The sequence below is a fragment of the Kluyveromyces marxianus genome, chromosome 6 (genome assembly GCF_001417885.1).
Source record: "Kluyveromyces marxianus DMKU3-1042 DNA, complete genome, chromosome 6".
Classification (NCBI taxonomy): Eukaryota; Fungi; Ascomycota; class Saccharomycetes; order Saccharomycetales; family Saccharomycetaceae; genus Kluyveromyces; species Kluyveromyces marxianus.
Genome location: NC_036030.1, coordinates 253,041 through 279,244, shown reverse-complemented (window position 1 = coordinate 279,244; position 26,204 = coordinate 253,041). Strand labels below are relative to the sequence as shown.

General features: G+C 37.0%; 10 protein-coding genes across 10 annotated transcripts; 5 read left to right on the top strand and 5 right to left on the bottom strand.

Annotated features, from left to right (window-relative positions):
• Window positions 1-613: 613 nt before the first annotated feature.
• Window positions 614-8,104, top strand: UTP20 (Utp20p; the record flags this gene model as incomplete). The annotated part of the gene is made up of 1 exon (XM_022820777.1): window positions 614-8,104. One exon carries the CDS (start codon window positions 614-616, stop codon window positions 8,102-8,104), a length of 7,491 nt encoding a protein of 2,496 aa, XP_022677206.1.
• A 237-nt stretch (window positions 8,105-8,341) lies between these two features.
• NHP10 (Nhp10p) lies at window positions 8,342-9,148 on the bottom strand (the record flags this gene model as incomplete). The annotated part of the gene is made up of 1 exon (XM_022820776.1): window positions 8,342-9,148. One exon carries the CDS (start codon window positions 9,146-9,148, stop codon window positions 8,342-8,344), a length of 807 nt encoding a protein of 268 aa, XP_022677205.1.
• A 465-nt stretch (window positions 9,149-9,613) lies between these two features.
• Window positions 9,614-10,981, top strand: RMD1 (Rmd1p; the record flags this gene model as incomplete). The annotated part of the gene is made up of 1 exon (XM_022820775.1): window positions 9,614-10,981. The coding sequence occupies one exon, from the start codon at window positions 9,614-9,616 to the stop codon at window positions 10,979-10,981; it is 1,368 nt and encodes a 455-aa protein (XP_022677204.1).
• Window positions 10,982-11,300: 319 nt separating this feature from the next.
• HTA2 (histone H2A) lies at window positions 11,301-11,693 on the bottom strand (the record flags this gene model as incomplete). Its single annotated transcript, XM_022820774.1, has 1 exon — window positions 11,301-11,693. The coding sequence occupies one exon, from the start codon at window positions 11,691-11,693 to the stop codon at window positions 11,301-11,303; it is 393 nt and encodes a 130-aa protein (XP_022677203.1).
• A 973-nt stretch (window positions 11,694-12,666) lies between these two features.
• HTB2 (histone H2B) lies at window positions 12,667-13,065 on the top strand (the record flags this gene model as incomplete). Its single annotated transcript, XM_022820772.1, has 1 exon — window positions 12,667-13,065. One exon carries the CDS (start codon window positions 12,667-12,669, stop codon window positions 13,063-13,065), a length of 399 nt encoding a protein of 132 aa, XP_022677202.1.
• A 3,733-nt stretch (window positions 13,066-16,798) lies between these two features.
• NTH1 (alpha,alpha-trehalase) lies at window positions 16,799-19,060 on the bottom strand (the record flags this gene model as incomplete). The annotated part of the gene is made up of 1 exon (XM_022820771.1): window positions 16,799-19,060. The coding sequence occupies one exon, from the start codon at window positions 19,058-19,060 to the stop codon at window positions 16,799-16,801; it is 2,262 nt and encodes a 753-aa protein (XP_022677201.1).
• Window positions 19,061-20,453: 1,393 nt separating this feature from the next.
• YRB1 (Ran GTPase-binding protein YRB1) lies at window positions 20,454-21,062 on the top strand (the record flags this gene model as incomplete). Its single annotated transcript, XM_022820770.1, has 1 exon — window positions 20,454-21,062. The coding sequence occupies one exon, from the start codon at window positions 20,454-20,456 to the stop codon at window positions 21,060-21,062; it is 609 nt and encodes a 202-aa protein (XP_022677200.1).
• A 386-nt stretch (window positions 21,063-21,448) lies between these two features.
• RER2 (ditrans,polycis-polyprenyl diphosphate synthase) lies at window positions 21,449-22,279 on the bottom strand (the record flags this gene model as incomplete). The annotated part of the gene is made up of 1 exon (XM_022820769.1): window positions 21,449-22,279. The coding sequence occupies one exon, from the start codon at window positions 22,277-22,279 to the stop codon at window positions 21,449-21,451; it is 831 nt and encodes a 276-aa protein (XP_022677199.1).
• Window positions 22,280-23,146: 867 nt separating this feature from the next.
• Window positions 23,147-24,412, top strand: COQ1 (trans-hexaprenyltranstransferase; the record flags this gene model as incomplete). Its single annotated transcript, XM_022820768.1, has 1 exon — window positions 23,147-24,412. One exon carries the CDS (start codon window positions 23,147-23,149, stop codon window positions 24,410-24,412), a length of 1,266 nt encoding a protein of 421 aa, XP_022677198.1.
• Window positions 24,413-24,627: 215 nt separating this feature from the next.
• On the bottom strand, window positions 24,628-25,881 carry GPI18 (GPI-anchor transamidase GPI18; the record flags this gene model as incomplete). The annotated part of the gene is made up of 1 exon (XM_022820767.1): window positions 24,628-25,881. One exon carries the CDS (start codon window positions 25,879-25,881, stop codon window positions 24,628-24,630), a length of 1,254 nt encoding a protein of 417 aa, XP_022677197.1.
• Window positions 25,882-26,204: the final 323 nt, after the last annotated feature.

Genomic DNA, 26,204 nt, shown 5'->3' with positions numbered 1-26,204 from the left:
CGCTCTTTTTTTCCTCGAATAACAACTTGCTCACGAATAATCTCAGGTACCCTGCCACCTGGCGGATATCTAGCCGTTAACCCCTGCATATATGGGGCGGTCCCGCTTTCCGTTTCCCACACTAATTTACACCTCCTTTTCCTCTGCTTACATATTTACATTATATTGCATTTTCGCACTACGTTCAAGACACAGAAAATACACTAGTATAACCACCCCCAAAATACAATATAACGTTTGTTTGTTGTCTATGCCATAATATAGTTTGTCGTGTGTAGGTGGGGGCACCCCCCGAATAGGCACTCCCATGCCAAGCTCCGGACATTTCCCCTTCCCCTTCCCTTTCTCTTCCTCTCTTTGATCTATGCGATGAGATGGCTGGCGCAAAAAGAAATGCGCTCAGAAAATTTTCAGCTCATCGCATAATAATAACAAAACAATAAGTAAGGAATATATATACACATCACTATACCATACACCAAACAACTGTAACTGCAACTGTAACCGCAACTGTAACTGCAACTGTAACTAAAACTACTATTGAATAGTGGCAGGACAGGGATTGGATTGAAGGTAGTGGTTTAAGTGGAAGCCAGGTAAAGAAGTTTCAAAAATGGCGAAACAAAAGAGCACTACGAAATCTACCAAGAGGTACAGATACTCGTCGTTCAAGGACAAAATCGATGACTTGAGGATTGAGCCGGCCAGGAACTTGGACAGGAGGGTGCACGATGATGTGGAGACGTCGCATTTTTTGGCCTCTTTTGAGCATTGGCGCGATATTAATATGAGCGGCAATTTTGGCGGGTTTATGGATAGTGTTGAAGGATTGGTGCAAACATTGCCGCAGTTGTTGTACCATTCGGATGAGGTTTTTGGACGGTTGGAGGAGTATATAGATAAGCACGATGAGAGGTCGTTGCAGCCGTTGTGTGATATTTTGGCGCAGTTCTGTCACGATTTGGGGCCTGATTTTATGAAGTACTATGAAAGGGCAATGCGGTGTTTGATTCGGTTGTTGGAGGCGGCTACTGAGTTTGAGAACTCGAATGTGTTCGAGTGGGGGTTCAACTGTTTGGCGTACATTTTTAAATACTTGTCGCGTAGCTTGACGCAGGATTTGAGACCCACGTTCGATCTTTTGTTCCCGTTGTTGTCTAACCGGAAGGAGTACTTGTCGCGGTTTTCTGCGGAGGCGCTTTCTTTCCTAATAAGAAAGTCGCAGCAGAAGAACTTGGAGTTGTTTGTTGTGTTTGCGTTTGGGAAGCTAAGCTCTTTGGAAAACGATAACTTTTACGACGGGTTGCAGACTTTGTTCGGGGAATCGTTGAAGAGTACGTCGGATGCACTCCATTCGAGGTCCAACATAATATTCCAGACGCTATTGACAGTAGCGTTTAAGTCGGAGTCCGATGCGGTGTGTGTCTCTTTGCTCAGTGACATCCTGTTGGACATTATCAGACACGCATCCACCGAGAATATACAGTCGCTCTACGAGCTGATAGTCCAGTACTTGGATGGGAATTTGGATAGTCCCGCGTGCGATGTGTCCAAATGTTTGAAGATAATAGCAGCAATCTCTTTTGCAGAAAGTGGTAGGAAAGTTCCCAGCTGGGAAAAACTCACGGGTGTCCTACGTAAATGTACCGAGCACGCGAATTTGGCGGATTCTGATGTGAATTTGGTGTCGTTTACGTTCGCCGTTGTTCTCCGTAACGCAGACGTGAAAACTTTAACCTCGTTCCACAAGTACATATTCGACTTTTTCTTGAGTGGTAACACTAAGGGGTTCTCTAAGCATTTCATCGAATTCTTCAAAGTTGCCATTGATATTGATAAGGCAAAAGTACTGTCCTTCAACGGTCTAAAATATTTGCAGAAATATATTAACAACTGCTGGCAAGATAGCTTGCCAAAGATAGCATTGTTCCTTTTGGAACTAGAGGCAAGCGAAGACTCCTCTTTGAAAGTTCAACTTTCCATTCCAGAATTGACCCAACAGTTACTTCACGATATCAGTAGTTCGGACTTGACAGACCAAGAAAGCATCTTTTCAGTATACTGGAGACTCATAATTCTTAGATCCTTACAAGCAGAGAATGAACAAATTCTAACGACTTTGCTACAGAGAATGTTCGATACGCATAGCAACTTTTCAGTTTTCGAAAAAGATTTTGTAGGGTACCTCTTACAGGCAATGACTTTCAGCGATGATGCATCCAAATACCCAGTTGAGGTGCTAAATATTTTGGTGCCTAGAGTTATAGAGCTGCAGGATAGCAAATACTTCATAAAAGGTGTTTTGCACGTTTTATCTCATACAGATGATGATAGTATCAAAAGTGTTATAGAACCATTAAACAAGATTTTACTCCCATTGACTGACAACCTTTTGCTTCCGGATAAGAGTATTCGTTATGAAACTTTTAAGTTGATAATCAACATTATTGAGAAGCAAGGTGCAACTGTTCCCCAACTTTACTATGACCTTAAAATTTTAGAAGAAATCCCATTGGATCACCATACCAGCCGTGATTTACCTTTAAGAATCAGAAAATTGGGCTCAGACTTTGCCAAGATCGAGCCCCAAGAATTATTGACCAATATTTTCTTCAAACACATGTTTGGTCTATTAACTGTGAGATTTTCTCCAATTTGGGAAGCCATCTACGAGATTATTCCTGACATTTACACGAAAAACCAGTCTTTGGTATGGAGCCTATCGATGCAATTCCTTACAGTTCTTGATAAGCCAAATGAAATCAATTATTATCACATTCCAAATGATTCCGAACTCCAAGAAGCTTTCTGGACTGTTAGTGTCAATAGATTGAACGACTCTATACTGCTTTCTGATAAAGCTTTCAAAAAGTACACTTCAGCAGACTCTAGTATCTTAGATTTGTTGGAAGAAAGAAGAAATTCCATGGAATATCCTTCTTTAATCAGAAGTCAAATCTTTAAAGTCCTTTTGTCTATTCCAAATTTGGCTGAACGTCACTCAAGAGATATTGTACCATTCCTTTTCAATGAAGAAGAATTTGAAGAGGTCTTTTCAGCAGATCAACAGAATACTCTAGAAGACAGCATGTTAACAGCTTCTAAATGGAGTGAAAGTGACCGTAATCTCTTGCTAAAGTTGATAGGAAAATTCAAAAACATCAAAGCTATCTACAAATCTGAAGAAGTTCACGAAAGAATGATGGCTTTGTTGAGTAGTAGAACTACAGAAGTACAAAGATTGGCATTAGATGCATTGTTCTGCTACAAGGATCCTCATATCACTAAATACAAAGATAACTTAAAGAATCTTTTGGATGATACTCTTTTCAAAGATGAGATTACTAAGTTCTTGGCTACTGATGATAGCAGAACGATACAGAGTCAAGATGAAGATGTTGTTATGGGACTCATCGTGAGAATACTCTTTGGACGTGTACAAACCCCCAACACCAGTGGATTAAAGAAAAGTAGAAAAACTGCAGTTATTACCATCTTACCCAGTTTGAAGAATCACTACATTATTCAGTTCTTGCAACTTGCTACAAGCAAATTCAAATATGAATACTTCTTCGAGAACGGCAATAAAATTGATCCATCTTATGCTACATCCTTAACATTAAGAAAGATGTTGGGTTTCATCAACGTTGTTAACTCATGTCTTGCGGTTTTGGGTTCGCATTATCCTGATGTCATGAAAACTGTCATAAGGCCGTTGATATATGCAATCACTATGTCCGTTTACATTAGTTCTGAAAAGTCGGAAGAGCAATTCATGGAAAAGATTGCTTCGAATCTAAGACCATTGGGATTCAAGTGCTTGTATAATCTTTTCAACCAATTAGGAGATGTTTTGGATTGGAGTCCATACATCTCTGACATATTCAATAACGTTATTTCTCCTCGTCTTGAAAAGTTTGAAGACGAAAATTTGCAGCAACCATCATCGGTCATGAAGATCATCACCTACTGGGCTGAGCAAAAGCCTTTGTACAATTTCTTGTACTACAACGAATTATCTGCGGTTGTCGCTTTAATGAAAACTTTAAAAAATTCCAATGCAAAAGAATCTGTTATAGGTGTCATTCTCAACTTCTGTAACAAAATCATTAATGCTCCAGATAAGGACCCAAGATATGTGGAATTAATCATTTTAGTTGTTACAACTTCGTTACAACAACTCCCATATATCTTACAAAAGTGCACTGACCATAACGTGATATCTTCTGCTGTGGATTTGTTACTAAACATCACTGAGTTAGGATACGTGGAAGATAATGAAACTAGGGAGTTATTGGTTAACTCATTGACACACGCTTTGCAAAAGGATCTCTCTCAATTTACTGTCAAGGATAAAGTTAAAATCTTGAAAACGCTTGCATCCTTAATTAATGATTATGATTGCTCTTTCTCTCAAATCGAACCATTGTATACAGCGGCTTCAAAGTTGTACAGGTCTTACTCTGATAAAGATTTAAGACAATCGTTGAACAGTGTCTTCACCAGCATTGGTGCTAGATTCAGTGAATATGAAGATGTTGCTAAACTACTAAGTGACCTCAATTCCTATTCAACGACTAGAATGAGGGAATATGACTTCGAAAGAAGATTGCCTGCATTCAAAACGTTCACTGAAGTTGATTGTCAACAGTACAATGAAACCCAATGGCTTCCTGTAGTGTATTCTTGTCTATTCTTTGTCAATGACACAGAAGAATTGGCCATCAGGACTAACGCCTCATACACTTTGTGTAGATTTGTGGATTGTATGAACTCAAAGGAATCTCTAGAAGCAGCAAAGGGATTCATTGATATAATGCAAACCGTCATTTTACCAAATGTCAGATCTGGTTTGAGAAAAACCATAGAGGAAATACAAAATGAATATATCTCTTTGATTTCCTATATCGTTACTAATTCCCAGTTCCTACCTGAGATTGAAGATATGAAGGTGCTACTACACAATGGTGATGAAGAAGCAGATTTCTTTATCAATATTAACCACATTCAATTGCACCGTCGTCAAAGGGCTGTTAGACGGTTAAGAGAGCACGCTCCTAAGCTTTCTGATAACACTATTTCTCATTATTTGATCCCAATGATTGAACGCTACGTCTTCTCTTCGGAAGAAAAGTATAGAAACATTGGTAACGAAACAGTTGTTACAATTGGTACTCTTTCCAACTACATGTCATGGAACCAATACAAGGCTCTATTCAGAAGATATGCTTCTATGCTAAAAAAGAATTCTGAGCATTCAAAGGAACTTGTTCTCCTCATTGTTAATATATCCGTCTCTCTGAAAAATACATTGCAAGCTTTAAGACAGAATGATGACTCTCTACCAATGATTAGAAAGTTCCCTAAAACTTACCAAGATCCTGAATCTTTCATTAAAAATGATGTTTATCCAGACTTGAGTAAAACACTATCAACTAGAGATGATGATACAATCGTATCAAGAATTCACTTATCGGAGGCCTTAGTGAATCTCGTCCTTGGATTGGACAAAGAAGAGACTACCTCTCTTCTACCGGGTATTTTAACAAGTGTTTGTCAGGTTTTGCGTAGTAGATCAGAGGAATTGCGTGAAGCTGTTAGAAAGAACTTAGCAAATCTTGCATCCATTCTTGGTCCTCAATACTTATCATTTATTATCAAGGAGTTGAAATCGGCTCTTACAAGAGGTTCTCAAATTCATGTTTTGAGTTACTCCTTGCACTATGTTTTGATGTCTATTTCCAAAAACCTCGAGCACGGCGATTTAGATGAATCTCTTGCTATGATCGTTGGAGTAATTATGGAAGATACATTCGGGGCTGCCGGACAGGAAAAAGATGCTGAAGGTTACACTTCAAAGATGAAAGAAGTGAAATTCAACAAGAGTTATGATACAGCGGAATTAGTAACATCAAATATCAGACTTCCTATGTTCGGTGTTTTGTTACGTCCGATAACCGTCTTATTGCAAGAAAGAATGGCTTTGAAGTCTCAAAACAAACTAAATGAATTATTGAGAAGGTATGCTTTAGGTTTGAATCACAATGAAGAATCGTCTTCTCCAGATGTCCTAAAATTGTGTTATGAGATTTTCAATAAATCACAATCTACAGATGTTAGACAAAGACAACCACATAGACCAAAAACAGAAAAGGAAGAATTCTTTTTGATTGACCTCAATGCTAAATCCGGAATTGTTTCTAACGATAACACCGTTTACATTCACACTCTCCAAAGGTTCTCTTTGGATCTCTTAAGAACTGCAATTACAAAGAATCCTAATTTGATGGAGGTTAAATACTTACAGGGCTTTATTCCTCTTCTTAAAGAGACTTTGGTTTCTGATAGCGAAGGTGTTGTCATGAGTACATTACGTCTTTTAACTATTATCATCAAATTAGAATTTGAAGAAGAATCAGAGGCAATCTTTAAAAATTGCGCTAGAAAAGTTTTGGAATTAATTAAGAACTCACCATCGACTTCTTCAGACTTGTGTCAAATGGGACTAAAATTTTTGTCGGTCATGATTCGTCACAAAGATATTCAATTGAAAGATACAGCTTTGGGTTATATTTTAGGACGTATTCAACCTGATTTGATGGAGCCAAGTAAGCAAGGTCTAGCTTTTAACTTTGTGAAGGCATTGGTATCAAAACACGTCATGCTTCCAGAGCTTTATGATGTTGTTGATAACATTGCTGAGATTATGGTTACCAATCACTCTAAGGAAATTAGAGATGTAGCAAGAGGTGTTTACTATCATTTCCTCATGGAATATGACCAAAGTAAAGGAAGATTAGAAAAGCAGTTCCGTTTCATGGTCACTAACTTGCAGTATCCTTCTCAAGATGGTAGACAGTCTGTCTTAGAATTGATTAATCTCGTGATCAACAGATCAGGTGTGGAACTAGTCAAGAAGATTTCTGCTTCATTCTTTGTGTCGTTGGCGAATACATGTGTTCAAGATGACTCTCCTAAATGTCGTGAAATGGCATCCGTTCTTCTTGCCTCGTTATTCGAAAAGCTTGGAGAAGAAAACATGGGAGAAATTGAGAAATTCATTTTAGCATGGTTGAAGCAGGCCGATAACACTCTATTTATAGGCTTAGGTTTGAAGATCTATAAGATCTACCTTAACAAACTAGGTCCAAGCACAAACGAAGCTCTAGATTCCTTGGCACTCACTAGGGTAAAATCTATTATTTCAAACACAGAAGTTGGATCAGACTCTTCATGGGATCTAGTTTATACCACATTGGGTGTTTTCAGTGTGTTTGTGTCCAAAAATGAGGAAAGAGCTTTCACAGATGAGTTCAGGGAGACATGGTCACAAATTATGAACTGTTTGTTGTATCCTCACTCCTGGGTTCGTTTATCTGCTGTTCGTCTTGTTAACCAACTAATCAACAATTCAGATAAGTTAGGAACTCCTTTGACAGATTATGAAGTACAAACAATTGCATATAAATTATTCCGTTTGTTGGGTGCTCCAAATCTTCCAGAAAACTTGTCGTCCGTCGCAGTTAAAACTCTTCTAGTTATCATCATGAGATGGAATGAGAACAAAACTCCATACATTGACAGTACCGAAGAGAATTCGGCATTCAAATATGCAGATGCTATCGACTTCGCTATTGGAAGAACAGGATGGATTATTAGAAGTGAGGATAATCCAAACGACTCGTTCAATTCCAAAAAGGCTGCAATCCAACTTGCTGCACTAATAATTCAAGTTTTGAGTTCTGAAAGACTTTCTAAGGATGCTGATAAGTTTATCATGCCTCTCTACATGTACCTAGAACCTAATACTTACGGCTTAGACGAGGATCAACAAGAATTGCACAATTTGGGTTCGGAATGTATTAAGATCTTAGAATCGAAAATATCAGTATCCGATTACACAGCTGCATATGCCAGAGTTAAGCAACAAGTTATGCAAAGAAGACAGGAAAGAAAGGCAAAACGTGCTGTATTGGCAGTAAGGGCTCCAGAAGTGGCTGCAAACAAAAAATTGAGAAAGCATGCAAGATCAAGAGAAAAGAGAAAGCATGAAAAGGATGAAAATGGGTTCTATCAAAGAAAAAACAAAAAGAGAAGGAATTAAAGACTTTCTAAATTATAGACAAATATTTGTACATTTAGGTATGCATCTATAATCAACATTACATATATATATATTAATAACATAGCATAAAGAATAATGTCTGTGCTTTAAACTCTTTGAGAATACATAAGCTCTAATGTGGCATTCAGAGATTGGAATCTTTATATTTTTTTCTTATTATATGTATATATAATTACAACATAGGAATTGAGAATTACAAAAAGGATACTATAGCTCCTAAGCTTCACTGTTTGTTTCACTCTCCATACCTTCATCTAATTGATCTGTAGCAATATCGAGTTCTTGCTGAGTGACATCCGAGTCTATATCCATTCCGTCGTTGTCATTATCTTGATCGTTCTCTTGATCGTTCTCTTGATCATTCTCTTGATCGTTCTCATTCTCATTCTCATTCTCTTGATCATTCTCGTTCTCGTTCTCATTTTCGTTCTCGTTCTCGTTCTCGTTCTCGTTCTCATTAGTATTACTAGATTCGCTATTCTCTGTTTCCTGTGTAGCCTTCTTCTTAGAGTAGGTTGACATTTCTTGTTCATATTTCTGTCTTCCCTCGTTATACAAATCATAATATGGCTTCTTGGCTTCTTCATCCAGCCCGTTCCATATTTCGGCCATCAGCCGTGTCATATCTGCATTCTCATTCATCTCCTTCACTTTGTCTTTGTTCATTTCACAAAAGAGAATATAAGCGTTCGTTGGCCTCTTTGGTAGATTTGGATCTCTTTTATCTTTACTCTTACCCTTTTTTTTGCGTGTCCTAGCTGGCATGGACTCTAGCAACGACTTCTTAAACGACTCCAAGTTTGGTAATGGAGACTCATACTTGAGGCTTTGGTCAGCATGAACCCGCGACTCTAGTCTCTCGAGTAACACTCCGTACTCTAACCTCAGTCTTTTAACAGAAAGACGTGTCCTGTGTACCGCAAGAGAAAGCGCCTCATTTTCTTCTGAAAGTCGCTTCACTGTAGCCGCTAGCTCAGAATTCTCGCCCTTCTCAGCTTCAATGCTTACAGGTAAGTCAGTCATTCTTTTCTTTAATAATATAGTACCTCTCCTGGGTGCTCTAAACTATGAAATAGTTTGGTAGTCTGCACTAATAATAAAGTCAATAAGATTGATCTCGCCCAACTTTCACACTCTCACCAAAAGTTAACTTCTAGTATTAATCTACTGCAAGAACTCAAATGATATTTTTCTTCCCTCCTTCCTTCCTTCCTTTATCATGAAATCACCAGACTTCTCTTCTTTCCGCCTTCAATGTTTTTTTTTTATATGCCATATTGCTTGGCCCAGTGCTTTATTTCACATTTTCTCTTTTAATTTTTTTCAGAATCCCATGTTGACGATATTAACAAAAAAGTTTAAACCTTTGATAGAGTTTCAACAAGACAAAAGGCGATAAGGTTTAGCAATATTGATAAAGAAAAGGGGATAGGGCATTCAGAGAAGGCTATTGTGGAGTTGTAGAGATACACAAGTGTCTAAATCAGGATGTCTGAGGAAAATGAGCCATTATTAAGTGTCGGGGATGCAAGTGATGGCAAAACAACTGGTGTAAGAGATGGTTCAGCTAATACTACAGCTACAGACAGTAATAAAAATAGCATCAAGAGTAATATTAATACGAATAAGAGGCCTGATATAGATGTAACGGCTCAGAAATATGTTCCAAAGCCCAACAATGGTGGTTCTCGAGGAAGCAGTAGTGACGGAAAGGTAAATTTAGAACATGTACCCTTGAAGGGGAATTCGAAGGTTGGAGCCCAACGTACTTCGAGGAAGGCTCAAAAGCTCAAACTATTGCCGGATGAGCCATTTGAAAGGATCACTGAAGAAAGTGATCCACCAGAGAGAGATGTCTATTCTCAAGTGAATCGAATCACCGATAAGCCTGCGAGGAGGGATGCCGAGAAATTAGGTAAAAATCAGAGACACTTGTTGCCCAGAGTCACAGCCTATTGTACTGCGAGTTTGTACAAGATGAAAGAGCTTATTAGGTGGCTTAAGGACTGCAAAAGACAGAATCACACACATCCGAAACTTTTCGATGAGTGTTTGTACACACCGTTCATATATACTGATTGGAGAGGAGATAAGCGATTTGAACATGAAGATGTGATACGATTGGATGAGGAAGGTGGGGAAATTAGTACCAGCGATAAACAACCGGACTTGTTTATATTTGAATATGGTGTAATAGTGATGTGGGGGTTCACAGAAAGGGAGGAAAAGGCCTTTTTGAGAGACCTCGAACGTTTTGAGAAGGAAAAGTTGGCAGAGGAAGATGTTCAAGTGGAAGAATTCAATTACTATATTACACAGAGTTACCAACCTAGAATTTACAACGATTTTATTACACTTCGTGATGGTTCTAATTATATGATCAAGCTCTCCATCTCGCATGCTATAGCGCAAAGTGTGAAGATATCGTTATTCGAAGAATTGGTTGATAACACGATTGAAGACACTCAAGATATACCTCAAGAAATTGCATGTAGCGGTAAAGTGTCGATGAGCAAAGAGGATATTATGAAGAGTATTGGTGAGTTATTCATTTTGAGAATAAACATTAACCTTCACGGGTCTGTGTTGGACTCGCCAGAAATTATGTGGTCTGAACCGCAGTTAGAACCTATCTATCAGGCAACAAGAGGATACTTGGAAATCAATCAAAGGGTTGCCCTCTTGAATCAAAGACTAGAAGTTATTAGTGATCTTTTGCAAATGTTGAAAGAACAGTTGGGACATTCTCATGAAGAATATTTGGAATTCATTGTTATATTGCTTGTGGGTGTCGAAGTATTAGTGTCTGTAGTCAACATCGTGGTTGATATAATAGCAGATAGGACCCAGAAATAAATTCTATACTACGATTAAGTGTAATAATTATAGACGTATATTCATCTCCTTCAATTCGGACATCTTGAACCCTTTCTTTTTCTGTGTATGTGTGTGTACTTGTTTTTTTGTCTGGTTTACAGCCGTTTATATTTTCTAACGCATTTGATATTAATATACATAAGTTAGTTAGTTATACCTATAAATGTTACAAACTTGGAATCCCGAACGATTCATCCAAGAGAATTATAAAATGAAGAGAAAAGAGCTCAGAAACAGCACCAGCTTGTATTCTTCACTAGTAAAAAAGAAAACATGTTCTCTAATTGTTTGGTCGAATTTATAATTCTTGAGAAGCCTTGGCCTTGGTAGACTTCTTTGGCAACAAGTTTTGGTGAATGTTTGGCAAAACACCACCTTGAGCGATGGTAACGTTACCCAACAACTTGTTCAATTCGTCATCGTTTCTGATGGCTAATTGCAAGTGTCTTGGGATGATTCTGGTCTTCTTGTTGTCTCTAGCAGCGTTACCGGCCAATTCCAAGATTTCAGCAGCCAAATATTCCAAAACAGCAGTCAAGTAGACTGGAGCACCAGAACCGATTCTTTGAGCGTAGTTACCCTTTCTCAACAATCTGTGGACTCTACCGACTGGGAAAGTCAAACCTGCCTTAGCAGATCTGGATTGAGAAGCCTTAGCAGCAGAACCAGCTTTACCACCTTTACCTGACATTTCTTAATATATTTAGTGTATGTGTTGTGTCGTTGTACTATTCGTTATAGTTGGTTTCTTAGAAATCAAGTATAATAAGATAGAACCTATAACACTTTAATTGAAATAAAACGTGACCAAATGAATATAAATCTGAAGTAAAGTGAAACTGACAAACACTAAAATAATACAGGAGGGTACAACTAGCTACCACTCAAAACATGGGCCCGTGCTCATGCTAAAAACAATCAAACATATTAATCTCTTTATATACTTTTTCCATATCCCAAAATCCATGCCCAAACCCCGTGCCATGCTATGACAATTCATACCGCGGCACTCTAGAGACGCGTCGAATTCACCAAGTAGAACGCGAAAATACACTCTTTAGATGTGAACGTTCTGAGACTTTCGCATTGCTCTATCCTACGCATGCGAATCTCGCAGTCCTTCCTTAGATGGCTTCTTTCTCAAGAAAAATGAAACTTTTTGATCGTTCCAATAGCTTCACCTGGTCGTAACTTTTGTAGTGAATCTTTCATCACGCATATTGTAGTGGGGTTTTCTCAAGAATTTGAAAATCAAAAAAAGAAAACTAATCTAAGTGAACTTAGTGGCACGCGTTCCGTGCCAGATTGGCTCCTTTATTTCTACAGCAAGTTCTGAGGATAAGCACCCTGAATGTAAGAAACTAGAGATATGATATTACAATTTGGCGCTAAACTTGCTAGAGATGATCTTATCCTTGGTAAGAAGATCAAAAAATAAGGATTATTTCGTGTTGTTTTTTGTATATAAGAACCTCATTTTGTCGTGTTTGGTTTGGGCTGTTTAAATGGACTATTGGGAGAGAGGTTTTTGGCTGTGTATATAACACAAGTCTTTTTTAGTGTTTAGAGAAGATCTTTTTGTTTGTAATAGTTGTTTATTATATTAACTTAGTTTTAGTTAAAAGAAATCAACCAAACCAAACTAAATCACATATACATACACAATGGCTCCAAAAGCTGAAAAGAAACCTGCTTCCAAGGCTCCTGCCGAAAAGAAACCAGCTGCTAAGAAGACTGCTTCTTCCATCGACCCATCCAAGAAGAGAAACAAGGCTAGAAAGGAAACTTACTCTTCTTACATCTACAAGGTCTTGAAGCAAACTCACCCAGACACTGGTATCTCCCAAAAGTCCATGTCTATTTTGAACTCTTTCGTTAACGATATCTTTGAAAGAATTGCTACCGAATCTTCTAAGTTGGCTGCTTACAACAAGAAGTCTACTATTTCTGCTAGAGAAATCCAAACTGCTGTCAGATTGATCTTGCCTGGTGAATTGGCTAAGCACGCTGTTTCTGAAGGTACCAGAGCTGTCACCAAGTACTCTTCTTCCACTCAAGCTTAAACAACACATCCTTGTAAAACATGAATTGTGTGGTGTTTTTATGTTTTTTCTTTAAAATTCATTAAAGCTTTTAACGGATAAGAGAGGAGGCAAGCTGAAACTTTTGCTGTGTTTTTTTTTTATGTTATAGTTTCTGGCTTGTTCTATCGTTTCCATTATTGACTATTGGAATTCATTTCTCCAACTTATTTCTATTGCAGAAAGTTGTATCATTATATCTAAACACATTAAGGGTGTGTGAACTTCTTTTTACCCTTAATATTAAATATACCTCTGGGTCCCCCATTTAAAGTATACCATGTAGACTAAATAAATCGAAAGATGTAATATAATCATATATTTCAGTATTAAATGGCTATATGTGTATATTGCTTAAAAGAGAAATTGTAAGCTGACAACCAGCGAATTGGGTGCATTTATTTGTCAAGCTTGGAAAGAACAGCATTAACCTTATCTTCAGCAGTTTGCTTCTTGTCAGAACGTGTTCCGATTCTGATGTCAGTGTGAACTCTAACATAACCTAGTTCATGGCTGTATTCATGAAGCTCACCAATTAATTTCATGACTTCATCCCATGGGCCTTCAATAGTCGTCCCAGCACTATGCAAAGTGCTTTTCAAATGAGATTCCCTGATCTTCTTTTCGATCTTAGTAACAAAATCGGAAACACTTGGTGATCCGGTACCAATCTATTAGCAATGTCAATTTAACGGCTTACTGTAGGTATAAAATCTACAGTAAGCACTGAATTTCACATATTGTTAGTACAATTGAACTGAAAGCCATAAGGTCAAATACAGGGGAGAGGAAATCAACTCATCCTATTAAAAGAGTTCTTAGATTGTTTCTAACATACAGGCACCATACAAACATCCGCTAGGGTTTGAACTGTTGGCATCTTGATTATCTGTGGATGATCCAAGTCTGAAGGTTGGTTTGGCACTAACTTTACTCTTGTTATATTCAGAATTGTATCAAGTTTATTTGGTAGAGTGGAGCCTTTTTTTATCCGTAACACTTTTTCCCTGCTCCATTTTGAAAAACGATTTCAGGCCATCTTGGCTATTCCGAATGAATTTGGAATATGTTTAAATTAATAAAAATAAAATAAAATAAAATAAAATAAAATAAAAATTAAATCAAATTAAATTAAATTAAATTAAATTAAATTAAATTAAATAAAAATAAATACAACCAATACAACATGGTAATATTCTTGCATCGTAATGAATATTAAATATCACTTTATTAATCTCATCATGTTTTATTGTTTTTGTAAGGACTTTAATATATTTGAATCAATATTCTTTCAATTACTAGTACTTTTTTTATATGACTAAAATTGTTACACATTGGACTGACAGTAATTTTTAAAATTTATGATTTATTCTTACTTTATATCTTTAAAAGTAGAAATATTATACGGACGCTTTGAATACAATTGACAACTTATCTTACTAGTGTGAATCAACCCTATCGATGTAGTACTCTTAAAATACGGCCTTCTTGATAAAGTGTTAAATTCATTTGGGTAATGATTTTTCGAAAACCACATTGAATGAACGATCTAAATAAATATAGGATGCAAAAGCATTTTAATAATTCAGAAACAAACAAATTATTAAACAGGAGCAGTTGAACGGTATGTTAGCGAGTTTTGTAAAGGGTGAGTACATTTATAGCTCTATTGAACATAATAAATACATATAAATAGTATTTTTTGACCCTCTATGAAGATGGCTTACCAGCAACTTATGTCTTTTAATTCACGTGACTACTAAACAAAAAAATATGTTATTTAAAAAATATTTATTTAAATTTTTAAACTATTATAGATTATTTGTGAATGCATTATTTTTTAATTTATTAATTAAAAGAATTGCTATTTACTTAAAATAAGAATAAAAGCTTTTTATTTTTTTAAAAGAAAAATATATTAAAAACACTTTTCCGAAAGTTAAAATAATTTTATATTTATCGGTAGCTGCAATTTATAGACATAATATTTTATATTTTTTAAAATTTATTATTATTTTGTTTGAAATAATAACGTCGGTGAGTGTTTAAGGTGAACTAAGACTGAAAAAGTACATAATTTTTGTTAATTTTATGATATGATCATCTAAATAATTCAAGGAAGAAAGGTGTACAGCAGTTTATCTTCTGAAAAATTTATATTAAATCTAAAATATGTTCAAGTATTTAATTATAAGTTCCACACACTATAGGTTCATTTAAGTACTTTTGTCTAAATAACTCGTACATCCTTTCGGCCACTTTTAGGCGTTTCTGATGCAAGAATTGTCTTAGAGAAAAAGACTTCTCATTTTCATTATCAACATCCCATTCCATATTCTTTTCATCTAGGGGATCACAAGGAACTTTAACGAAATTCCCATCTCTGAATTCCCATACAAATGTCGATTCTGAATTTTCATTAATTGGATTATGAAATGCTGGGGCTTGAGTTGTCTTCTTTTCAACATCGATAAAGTTGAAAGGTCTTTCTAGAGTGACACTTTTGAGCATTCCTTTATTATTTGGACACAACATACGAATATTCATTTCTTCTTCACTTGCTGTTCCCAAAGAACCTCCAAGTGTTGATGGATCAGTCTCAAAGCCATTTTTCAAACTAGTCTCGGAAATCAGTGACGACCTAATATTTGAAATTGGGCTGTCCTTAAAAGTATCCTCAGGATCGATCTGCCTATCTATATAATTGAGAAATGATTCATCCTGTGTAAAATATTTTGTTGTATTGCATTCTAATGCAATATGAAAGTCATTAGAACAACCACTGTAAGTTCGCAGTTCTTTCGTTGAGATCTTCTGAAAAGACGAAGTTGTTTTGTTATTCAAAATGTTTCGTTCTTCTTCCGTTTTAGAAAACTGTCGCTGTGTATTGTTTGTTGGCAAGTAGCGTGACAAAGAAATAGAATCTTCCACACTTACAATAAAGCTACTCTCTACATCAGATCCTATTTCTAATGTAATTGGACCACAATGCAGATTATCTTCACCTTTCCATTTTTTTATTGTCTCTCTTGTAGATGTTTTGAGCTCTAGTTTTTTATTATGTATATGAAATTTCATTAGGTCAAGATCTTCGAAAAATCGTTGTTGCAATAGAAACATTTTAGACACCAATCTTTGATTGCCTTCTTTTAAGCAGCTCTTAAGTTTATCACGTTTCCTCTGTTGCGTAAAGTCATAGACAGCGATTCCTTTGAGAACTTTTTGGCATTCCGTATCTCGTTTCGTAGGGAAAATAGTGTTTTCAGAAGAGCTTGGAACCAGAACAACCAGACCAATAGAGCGCATAATCTTCTCTTATTGTTTTAAATAGAAGCCATAAATTATGTATATGTACATATATGTGTGTGTGTAAACATACTAGTATTATATCAATCTGTTGATTTAAGCTTGGACTTTTTTAATTGATATGTCTTAATGACACAAAGTAATTAATTACACGACAACTCTCTAATACAACGTCTCAAAAAAAAACAAAAATTAAATATAAAGAAGATTACAATTGGAAGCATACTCACTCGGCAGGGCAAGACTTTGCACTGGAGTTCTTTCAAACTGGGACATAAAAATACTGTTCAGCATTGGAGCATTTATAACATGTTATTATAACAATTAACAGTCTAAACAAATACTATACAAAAAATTCTATAGATAAAAAATTTATTCGCCCTTAGGGCGTCAAGTAACAAGGAGAATGTTATAAGCCGTAATTCTTCTTTTCTTCAGCGGATAGTCTTCCGAAGAAAACTTTAGGTGGAATGCATGTTCCTAGTGCTCTTCTAGCAAAACTATTCATGTATTTTAATCCCAACAGATAACTAGAGTTAACCCAACCGAATCCTTCTGTTGCTACACCTTTGAAATCTGCTCCTTGATTGCCATATTCGGCGTCGACTCTGTGGGGGTCAGTACCCTTAGTAACATCATATTTTTCAACAACAATACCGTTGTAATCCACGAATGCTTTGGTCATTAAAAATAGCCATCTGTATGCTAATCTTCTTGCATGTGGCTCGTATCCATAGTTTGTTAGGCCTACCCAAGCAAGAATTTGGTGAGGAGCCCAACCAAATGGATAATCCCATTGTCTGACTGGCCTTTCAACGCTTAAAGGACCGCGGGATTTCTCGGTACATGCTACAAGTCCACCAAGTTCTTCAAGCTTTGGTAATGCCAATTCAACCATTTTGACAGCTTGTTCTTTAGATGCCAAACCAGACCACAGAGCCCAGAACGTAGTAACTGACTCATAGTCAGTTCTCTGCTCTGTTTTAACGTTATAGTCATAGAAGAATCCGGTCTCTTCATCCCATAAATATTTGGTGACTCTTTCTTTTCTAATTTCTGCCAACGTCTCCCAGTCACTGGAGGTCTTGCGACCATCGGGTAGACTTTCTAAACAATCATCGAAGTAATTTTTGATCACATACGCAATATCGACTTCATACTTGTACAATAGTGCATTCAAATCAATAGTTGCAAGATAGGCACAAACATTTTCAAATCTATATGTCGTATCATGCCCACTTTCTCTGACCCCACGATCGTGCAAGAAGAAAACGTCAAGTTCGGGTTCACTCACTTTTTGATCATTGTATAGGCGTGTGAACTCCTCGATTGAAACGTTATATTTGTCCGCATATTTCTTCAGGATAGAATCGAAATGGCCAGGTTCAGTTTCTGGAGGGATACCTATACCATCTGGATGGTAACAAGAGAGACCTGTTTTTTCATCCAATCTAGGCTTTGCAGTCCATACAGTGGAATATTCTTTGATAGCAGCTTTAAATGCTCTTCTCAACATGTCTACTGCAGTTGGATTCTTATCACCACCCATTTTATGGAATACTTGTAACGCCATATCAGTCAAAAATGGCGGTTGTGATCTACAAAGGTAGTATGATCTATTAGCATTCAAGATCTTGCCGTAATGATTAATTTCAAAAATGAAGTGTTCAACCATACCTCTAGCAACATCCAACTTGTTACTTTCTATTAGGCCCAAAGCCATGAAATATGAATCCCATCCGTACAATTCATTAAAACGACCACCTGGAACAGCATATGGGAAACCGACTAAAGTTTCCTCACCAGTAACTGGGTCCATGTGAGATTCCATAGCTAAAGACAAAAGACCTGGCACCTCATTCAATGATTTGACAAATTCCGGAGTGATATCCTTTGGTAGATAATTGACTTCTAATCTTAGCGATGGATCCATCTCGGACCATTGAACCAATTGTTCGTATTGCTTATCACATCCGTGTGGAACATAAATTCTAGGGTTTTTGGCCTTTGGAGTATCGATTTTAGTATCGTAAGCAATCTGTGAAATGTTATTAGAATCTATTCTTCTGGTCAACGAAGTCCAGAACTGACCACTAATCAGTCTTGTCATTCTGTTAACCGGGTTTTCATTCAACCGTGCCTCATCCAAAATCACTTGTTTTCTTCCGAAATGCTTAGCTAAAGTCAACTCTTGCAAAAGATTCGATAGCATGTAAGTACCTCTAATATGAACATGTTTGTAACCATTCGAGTTAGCAGTACCAACTTTGATAACCTTCGGTCCGGTATCTTCAATAGTAATCTGGTAGTTCCCATCTGTATCCTCACCGGCTAACAACTCCTTCAAAGTTTTATCAACATCTTCGATGAAGAACCGTCTTTCACCGGTACTAGCCCTATAAGAATCGTCTTCTGATCCTCTCCGCCGTAGTGGAACCTGTGTATCGAAAAATGTAGACCCGTTAGACTTGAGACTTCCCAAATCGTTGTCAACAACACTGAACGTTCTAGTACGGGTGTACCTGTTCTTGCTTAAAAGCTTAGAAGGATCACTCTTAGGCCCATAGTAGACATCAGGAGACGAAAACGGATCCATAAAGTCTCCTAAAGACGACTTTCTCCTGTGTTTCGTAGTTGATCCGTTCTTATTGCTATGACCGTCAATTTCCATTTTGACACGCTCGCCTTATCTATCAGTATATTAGTAATGAATCTCCTTACTTCTTTTGCTTTCCACTCTAATGATTCTACCTTTTCTTGGTTTTATCAATGTGTCTTCTCTAAACTGAGCGCTTTTCTTATATACAAACAATACCAAATATTGGGAAACCACGCTATCACTGACAACTCCCACTATCCGTAACTATTTTCTTTCGAATTCTCAAACTGCAAAATATAACACCAACTGTTCTATTCGAATGTATATATATATAACCCCAGCGTAGATGTGTGAGTCCTGGGACTGAAACGATCTACTCCTTTCTTTGCCTTAGCTATCCCTTTCGGTTTTTGCTCTTGTAGACCGAGAGTATCGAACTATAACTACTTATCGATTTATCACCTCCCACTTAGTCAAACACATACACACACGCACATATTTATATATAAGCGCAAGTACAATCAACTACGGTATTAGAAATATATGTATACACGGACGGGACTCACTATATTTATATTATGTCACAGTGCAAAGCATACACTAGATGTTGTTAAGACGTACCCCCAACGTCGACTCGATAAAAAAAAAACAATTCACTAACACTTGGAACATAGTTAAGCCTGTATAAAGTAATGTAATAGAAGTGTCCCTTATAATGAATAAGGCTTTTCTTTTCCTTTTTTCTTTTGGTGGCTTGATGCGTTTGACTAGGTAATCCGATGAGGACTGTTTCCGTGGGCCATGGCCCATGGATAGGAAGTCTGCAACAACGATGAGAAGTGTCTGCCCTAATTTAGCAGAGGGTTTCAGCTCAGAAACACGCATCTGTTGGGTTTTATAGAATGATGTAAGAGTGTATATACTTGGTAGCCACGATATGACTCGTTATTTTGTCAAGACTTGAATACGTTAGACTGGCATTAGTCCGTTCCTGCTTGAATTTGTGAAACAGGAAGCGGGCGAAACGATGAGGCTTATGGGGCTCGGGCCAAGTGGCTAGATTCTGTGGAGTTCTAGGGACAGCTTCCATGTGATTAGCCTGTGTACTTGAAGGCAGTTGTGGATATACTTGCAAACTCTTTGAGTGCATTTAATCGCACGTGACCAACCATAATGTTACCCGCCTAATATCTGAATACTTTTAAAAAAAAAAAAAAGAATCAACAACAGAACAAACTAAAAAAAAAATTGATCTACCAGAATCTAAAAGCTTTTTCCAAGCAACACACTGTAAGGTGTTTCAACAACAAGAAAGAGATTCGTCTGTTGTTAGCTTAGTGTTTACAGAACAGTGCTGTTGGGTATTGCATTTTATCGGAGAAAGATTGCAATAGAACGTTTGTTTATTCAGAAATAAACAGTAGCAGAAGCCCTCAAGTTTAAAAGAATACAAACCATAGTAATAATGTCTGAAGAGAACAAGAGTACCGAGAGCGTTCCTAAGCCTCCAACCGCCTCCGTTTTTTCCATGTTCGGTGGTAAGAAGCCAGAAGTGAAGAAGGAAGAATCAGAAACCAAGGAAGAAACGTCTGAGAAGTCCGAAAAGGCTGAAAAGACTGAAAAGGATGAAGAAGATGCCCCAGAGTCACCAGACGTACACTTTGAGCCAGTTGTTACCTTGGAGAAGGTCGATGTTAAGACCAACGAAGAAAACGAAGAAGTGCTATTTAAGGTCAGAGCCAAACTATTCAGATTCGATGGTGAAGCGAAGGAATGGAAGGAAAGAGGTACTGGTGATGTGAAGTTTTTGCAACACAAGGAAACTAAGAAGGTGAGACTTTTGATGAGAAGAGATAAGACTTTGAAGGTTTGTGCCAATCATATAATTGCTCCAGAGTACGTCTTGAAGCCAAATGTTGGTTCTGACAGATCTTGGGTTTACGCATGTACTGCTGATATCGCCGAAGGTGAACCAGAAGCTTTCACTTTTGCCATCAGATTTGGTAACAAAGAGAACGCCGACAAGTTCAAGGAAGAATTCGAAAAGGCTCAAGCTATCAACAAGAAGGACTAATTTCCTTTTGGCAAAATCAAAATACACAATAAATAGCTACGATAATAACCATTACGCCCAAAATTAAAAGTATTAATAAACCTCCCTGGTTAATGTTTGGGTAAATAAATATATATACTAATCTTATATATAACGTATTCATACTTATTATATATATGACCATGCATGAAATGCCCACATACAAGCGTCGCATGCATGTGCCAATGGAATATAATAATGATACGACTAATAATAAAGTGTACTGGTATTAAAGTAATCCTTAGAAATAATAATAATGAAAATGACGGGTAACAATATAAATTGTCTATATAAGCTTGATGATCTATACTATTATCACCATAATAATAATACATCGAATTTCCCTCTGAGGAGGTTTTCCTTAATCTTCATGTCGTTTTCTTCTTTAATTCGTCGTCTTCATCATTAGAAGGAGAGAAGGTCTTTTTGAATGCAAATTTTAATAGTATTTTCAACATACTAAACGGTGTAAACTCTGGCCAGAGACAGTCCACTAGCTCAACAGTGCAGCCTTTGCTGCTGAGTTGCCAGAGTAAAAAGTCACTGAGTCTTGTAACACCACTTGTCCTTATCAAAAGTTCTACCGGTGGTTGTCCCTTAGTGTACAAATGATCTTCTATTGTCTTTTCACTGATTTCTCTATAATCAATAATCCCCTCTGCAGTCTCCTCCATTATCTCTTTTATCGAATGCACTATCTCTTCTCTGCCGGTATAAGGGAAACATATATTTAAAACAGCCCTTTTATTATTTTTGGTAACTTCCTCCGCTAATTCGACTTCTTTTAAAACGTCAGGTGGTAATAATGACCGGTCACCAATGACTCGCACCTTAATACCATATTGTTCTGCTAATTCGCCATGCTGTGCTATCTGCTTTATTTTGTCTTTGGCCAGCTCCATTAGCCAATTCACTTCCAATGGACTTCGTTTGAAATTCTCTATTGAAAATGCAAATACAGTAGCTACTTTCATTCCACTCTCGTAACATAATTCTAATACTCTGCACATACTCTCAAACCCAGCATTGTGACCCTCGTTTAACTCCATGTTATGTTTCTTGGCAAACCTACGGTTTCCATCCATGATAAATGCTACATGCTGCGGTACCTTGTCTGAGCTCCTTATGACTTTTGCCAATGAAGTTTTCACAAACTCCAAAACCTGGTTATATCCAGGAAACACTCCTGAATCCGCCATTGCACAGCTTATGTGGCTTGAACTAAAATATGACAACCTTGATTTGGCCCCAAAATTAACAAGTAAAAAAGTTTCTTGTTTCTACTTTCTTTTAGCTATTAGAGCAAAGGAGTAAAATCAAACAGATCCTAAGCAACAAAGCGCCAAGTTTTTACCTTTAATGAGTCTCTGGCAATATCTATAGGTAGCCAGTACTTCAATGGCATACGCCAAAATTCATTGTGAAATTCATTCGTTCATCCAATATCATTATTTTTCACTTTTCATGAAAAACATGTCGAAGCGAGAAAAAAAAAAAAAAAAAGAATTTTAATATGGGCCATCAAACTTTAAATGCTTGCTACTAAAACTTAAGAATGTCAACTACATTCACTTTAGAGTTTTAGAAGAGGTTTTATTCTAATATTTTCAGAACCCCTGATTTAAGACAAGAAAAGTCAGTTACGTTTTGAAGAGTCATATCCTTTATAAAATCTCCTGTGCTCAATTTAAAGTGAAGGCTCAGTGTTTGTTATTTTTAAAGTTTATTCATTCAGGTTTGCTTCAATTAGGTTTGGAATTTTGGGACTTGTCATTATTTCTGTGTTACTGCTCCATATCGACCTAAGGTAGTTTGATACTTGGTATTGATAAACTTGACTCCTGGCGTACTACATCAAGAAGAAAAAAGAGGAAGATAATTATAATAGGAAATAAAAAATGCTAAGGTCTACCAGTTCTGCTGCTAGAATCTATTCGAAACCTCGAAATGCCTACCCATACTTATGCAGGCACAAGTCATCCTTCGTAACAGCATTAAACACAGCCGCAAAGTTGGTGACTCCAAAGGTACTACTGAATAATCCAGTTTCGTTGGTATCAAATGAAATGAATACTTTAGCAAAAAACATTGTTTCCTTAATTGGGTCTGGCCATCCATTGTTGAACAGGGTCTCTGGATACTACTTTGAAGCGGAGGGTAAAAAAGTGAGACCAATGCTTGTTTTATTGCTTTCTAGAGCTCTATCGCATATTCCAATCGAAGAAAGAGACCGCATTAAGGTGGATTATTCAGATGTCCCTGAAGATCCAGTATACTCGAAGATTCCCCAATCAAGACTGTTTGAGAATGTTCCTGCTAGCATATCTCCATTGCATATATTGCATGGTATAAAACCGTTAAATCCATTAACAAAAGGCCCCGAACCATTGCCTCAAGAATTTGACAAAGAAAGGGGTATTTTGCCAAAGCAGAGAAGACTTGCGGAAATTGTAGAGATGATTCATACGGCATCCCTTTTGCATGATGATGTGATTGATCATTCTGATACAAGACGGGGGAGACCTAGTGGCAATATCGCTTTCTCAAATAAGATGGCCGTATTGGCGGGTGATTTTATGTTGGGTAGAGCAACTGTATCAATTTCTAGGTTGAGAAATCCAGAGGTTGTTGAATTGGTATCTAACAGTATTGCAAATTTGGTGGAAGGTGAATTTATGCAGTTGAAAAATACAGCCATTGATAACGACCACTTTACGTTGAACAATGGGAAACAACAATTGCCCCCTCCACCAGTCAAATTTGAACTAAAAGAACATGACTACAGAGTTGCAACGACAGAAAATAATGGTGCCGCATTGTCGCATGATCAATTGGTTGACATGGCTTTCGAATATTATCTGCATAAAACTTATTTAAAAACTGCTGCCCTTATTTCTAAATCTTGCAGAGCCGCTGCCGTTTTATCTGGTGCCAGAGATCCAGTTATCGAAGAGTGCTACGAATTTGGTAAAAATCTAGGTATTTGCTTCCAACTTGTTGACGACATGCTAGATTTCACCGTTTCAGCTAAGGATTTAGGTAAACCAGCTGGTGCTGATTTGGAATTAGGTATTGCTACAGCTCCTGTACTCTACGCATGGAGAGAAGACCCATCACTTGGACCACTAATTAAAAGAAACTTCAGCCAACCTGGAGACGTTGAGAAGGCTGCATTAGCTGTCCAGAAATACGACGGTGTGAAGAAAACCCAGGAATTAGCTAAGGTTTACTGTAACAAAGCATTACAAAATCTACGTAACGGTTTACCAGACAGCGCATCTCGCTCAGCTTTGGAATTCTTAACGAACAGTGTTTTAACCAGAAGTAAGTGAGCATAGAATAGAATATAACATCCAGAACCTTACCAAACGGTTATGATGGTGATCTTTTTTAATGACTTATATAATGACTAAAAAAAGGTAAAAATCTACTTGTACATAATAACATATTCTATTGTAAATGATTCTACTATGAAGATTAGATCATTGGGTAATAAGACCTTTTGGGTATTTAAATGCAAAATATTAACGCTTTTATGCTATAGACGCTATGCAGGAGGAAGGAAGCATGCAAATAAAGCTGTTTGGAGTGGTATCCATATCAGCAACCAAATAAGATAGTACTTTACTACTCTGGTGTCGGTGTATTTTTTATGTAAAATGTCCGCAATGAACCACAGAGGTAAAGGCAAAAATGAGGATACCCTATTTATGATCTGAACGTTTGCGAAAAATACGATGATTAATAGAAGCGCACGAGCTATCCAAATGTATGGCTTCATATTCTGTAGAGTATATTGATAAGAGAAATAATCGACTGAATTCCATATGATCAAAATATTTGGAAGACCGAAAAGAAAGTTTGGAATGTTATTGAGAGTCCAGTACTTCAGAAATCCAACATTCCAATGCTTGCTTTGGATATAAGAATATAATGACTGATAAGTAAGGGGAAGATCAAGAATTTTTCTGGTGCACCACTCACCTCTTTCTGGACAGAAAACACCATATGGAACGTAATAATAGGAGTATACAAATGTTGCGAACAAAACAGCTCCAGAAAAGATAGGATAAAATATGGAAGTGATCCACATCTTTTGTTTCCAAAGATTTAAACAGTCATAAATGTAAAATATTCCAAGCAGCAGACAGTTGGATCTGTTAAGGAAAGCCATTGAAAAGCAGAATGATGATAATGCATATCCAATCCATTTAATATGATTCAATTGAATGTTACCATACACATCGAATTTAACTGACAGCTGTCTTAAGAGCATACCAAAGAGTGATAAAGTGAATGCTATTGGCTCTGAGTAAATGGATATTAAAAAGCCTGCTGCGCTTGAAAGTATGAATAGAACCGATGTTATTAATGCAACCTCAGTTTGAGCCTTTTGTCCAAATGGCGGAAAGGTCACTTTGGTTAAAAAATACAATATCCATGTTGAAACATAATGAAGAAGAATGTTTAGGACGACAGCTCGCAGTACTGTGTGTTGTACATCCGATGATGTTATGATCTGTGCCCAATATGGGGAAAATGCCCATTCATGTTCGTATTGGGGTGTCCAATTGCCAGTTATTCGTATCCATTCTGAAGTCTTAACAAAAAACACCGAATCCCAGGCTAGAAGTTTACTCCACCATGGGTCTGATGTGATACCAAACCGCTCCAGAAATAGATGCGTGGATGTGTCAAATGTTGATGGTGCAAGCCATACTAGAATGAATTGTAGCAGCTTCACGCCTACAAACGTAGCATTCACAACATGAAATGGTTTATAGTTCGAACCTTTAAACATGAGGCTTGTTGGTTGATCCTGTCTAGACTTTTTAAGGCTACAATGGTCAATATATCTTCTAGGGTTCAAGAACCCGATTGAGTAACTGCTTTACGGTACTATCTAGAATCAGACTAGAGATGCTTGAAAACTTGACGTTAAAAGAGGAACTATGATATCCGGGTAATGGAATTGTTAAAACGTGCATTTTAGAAGAGGTATATATCTATCAATGGATGAGTCGCTGGTCGATATTATTCTGAAACCATTGCGACGTTTAATATAAGTCATATCGGATAATAAATTATATGTGACTATCTATCTGCATATTATGTTATCACAAC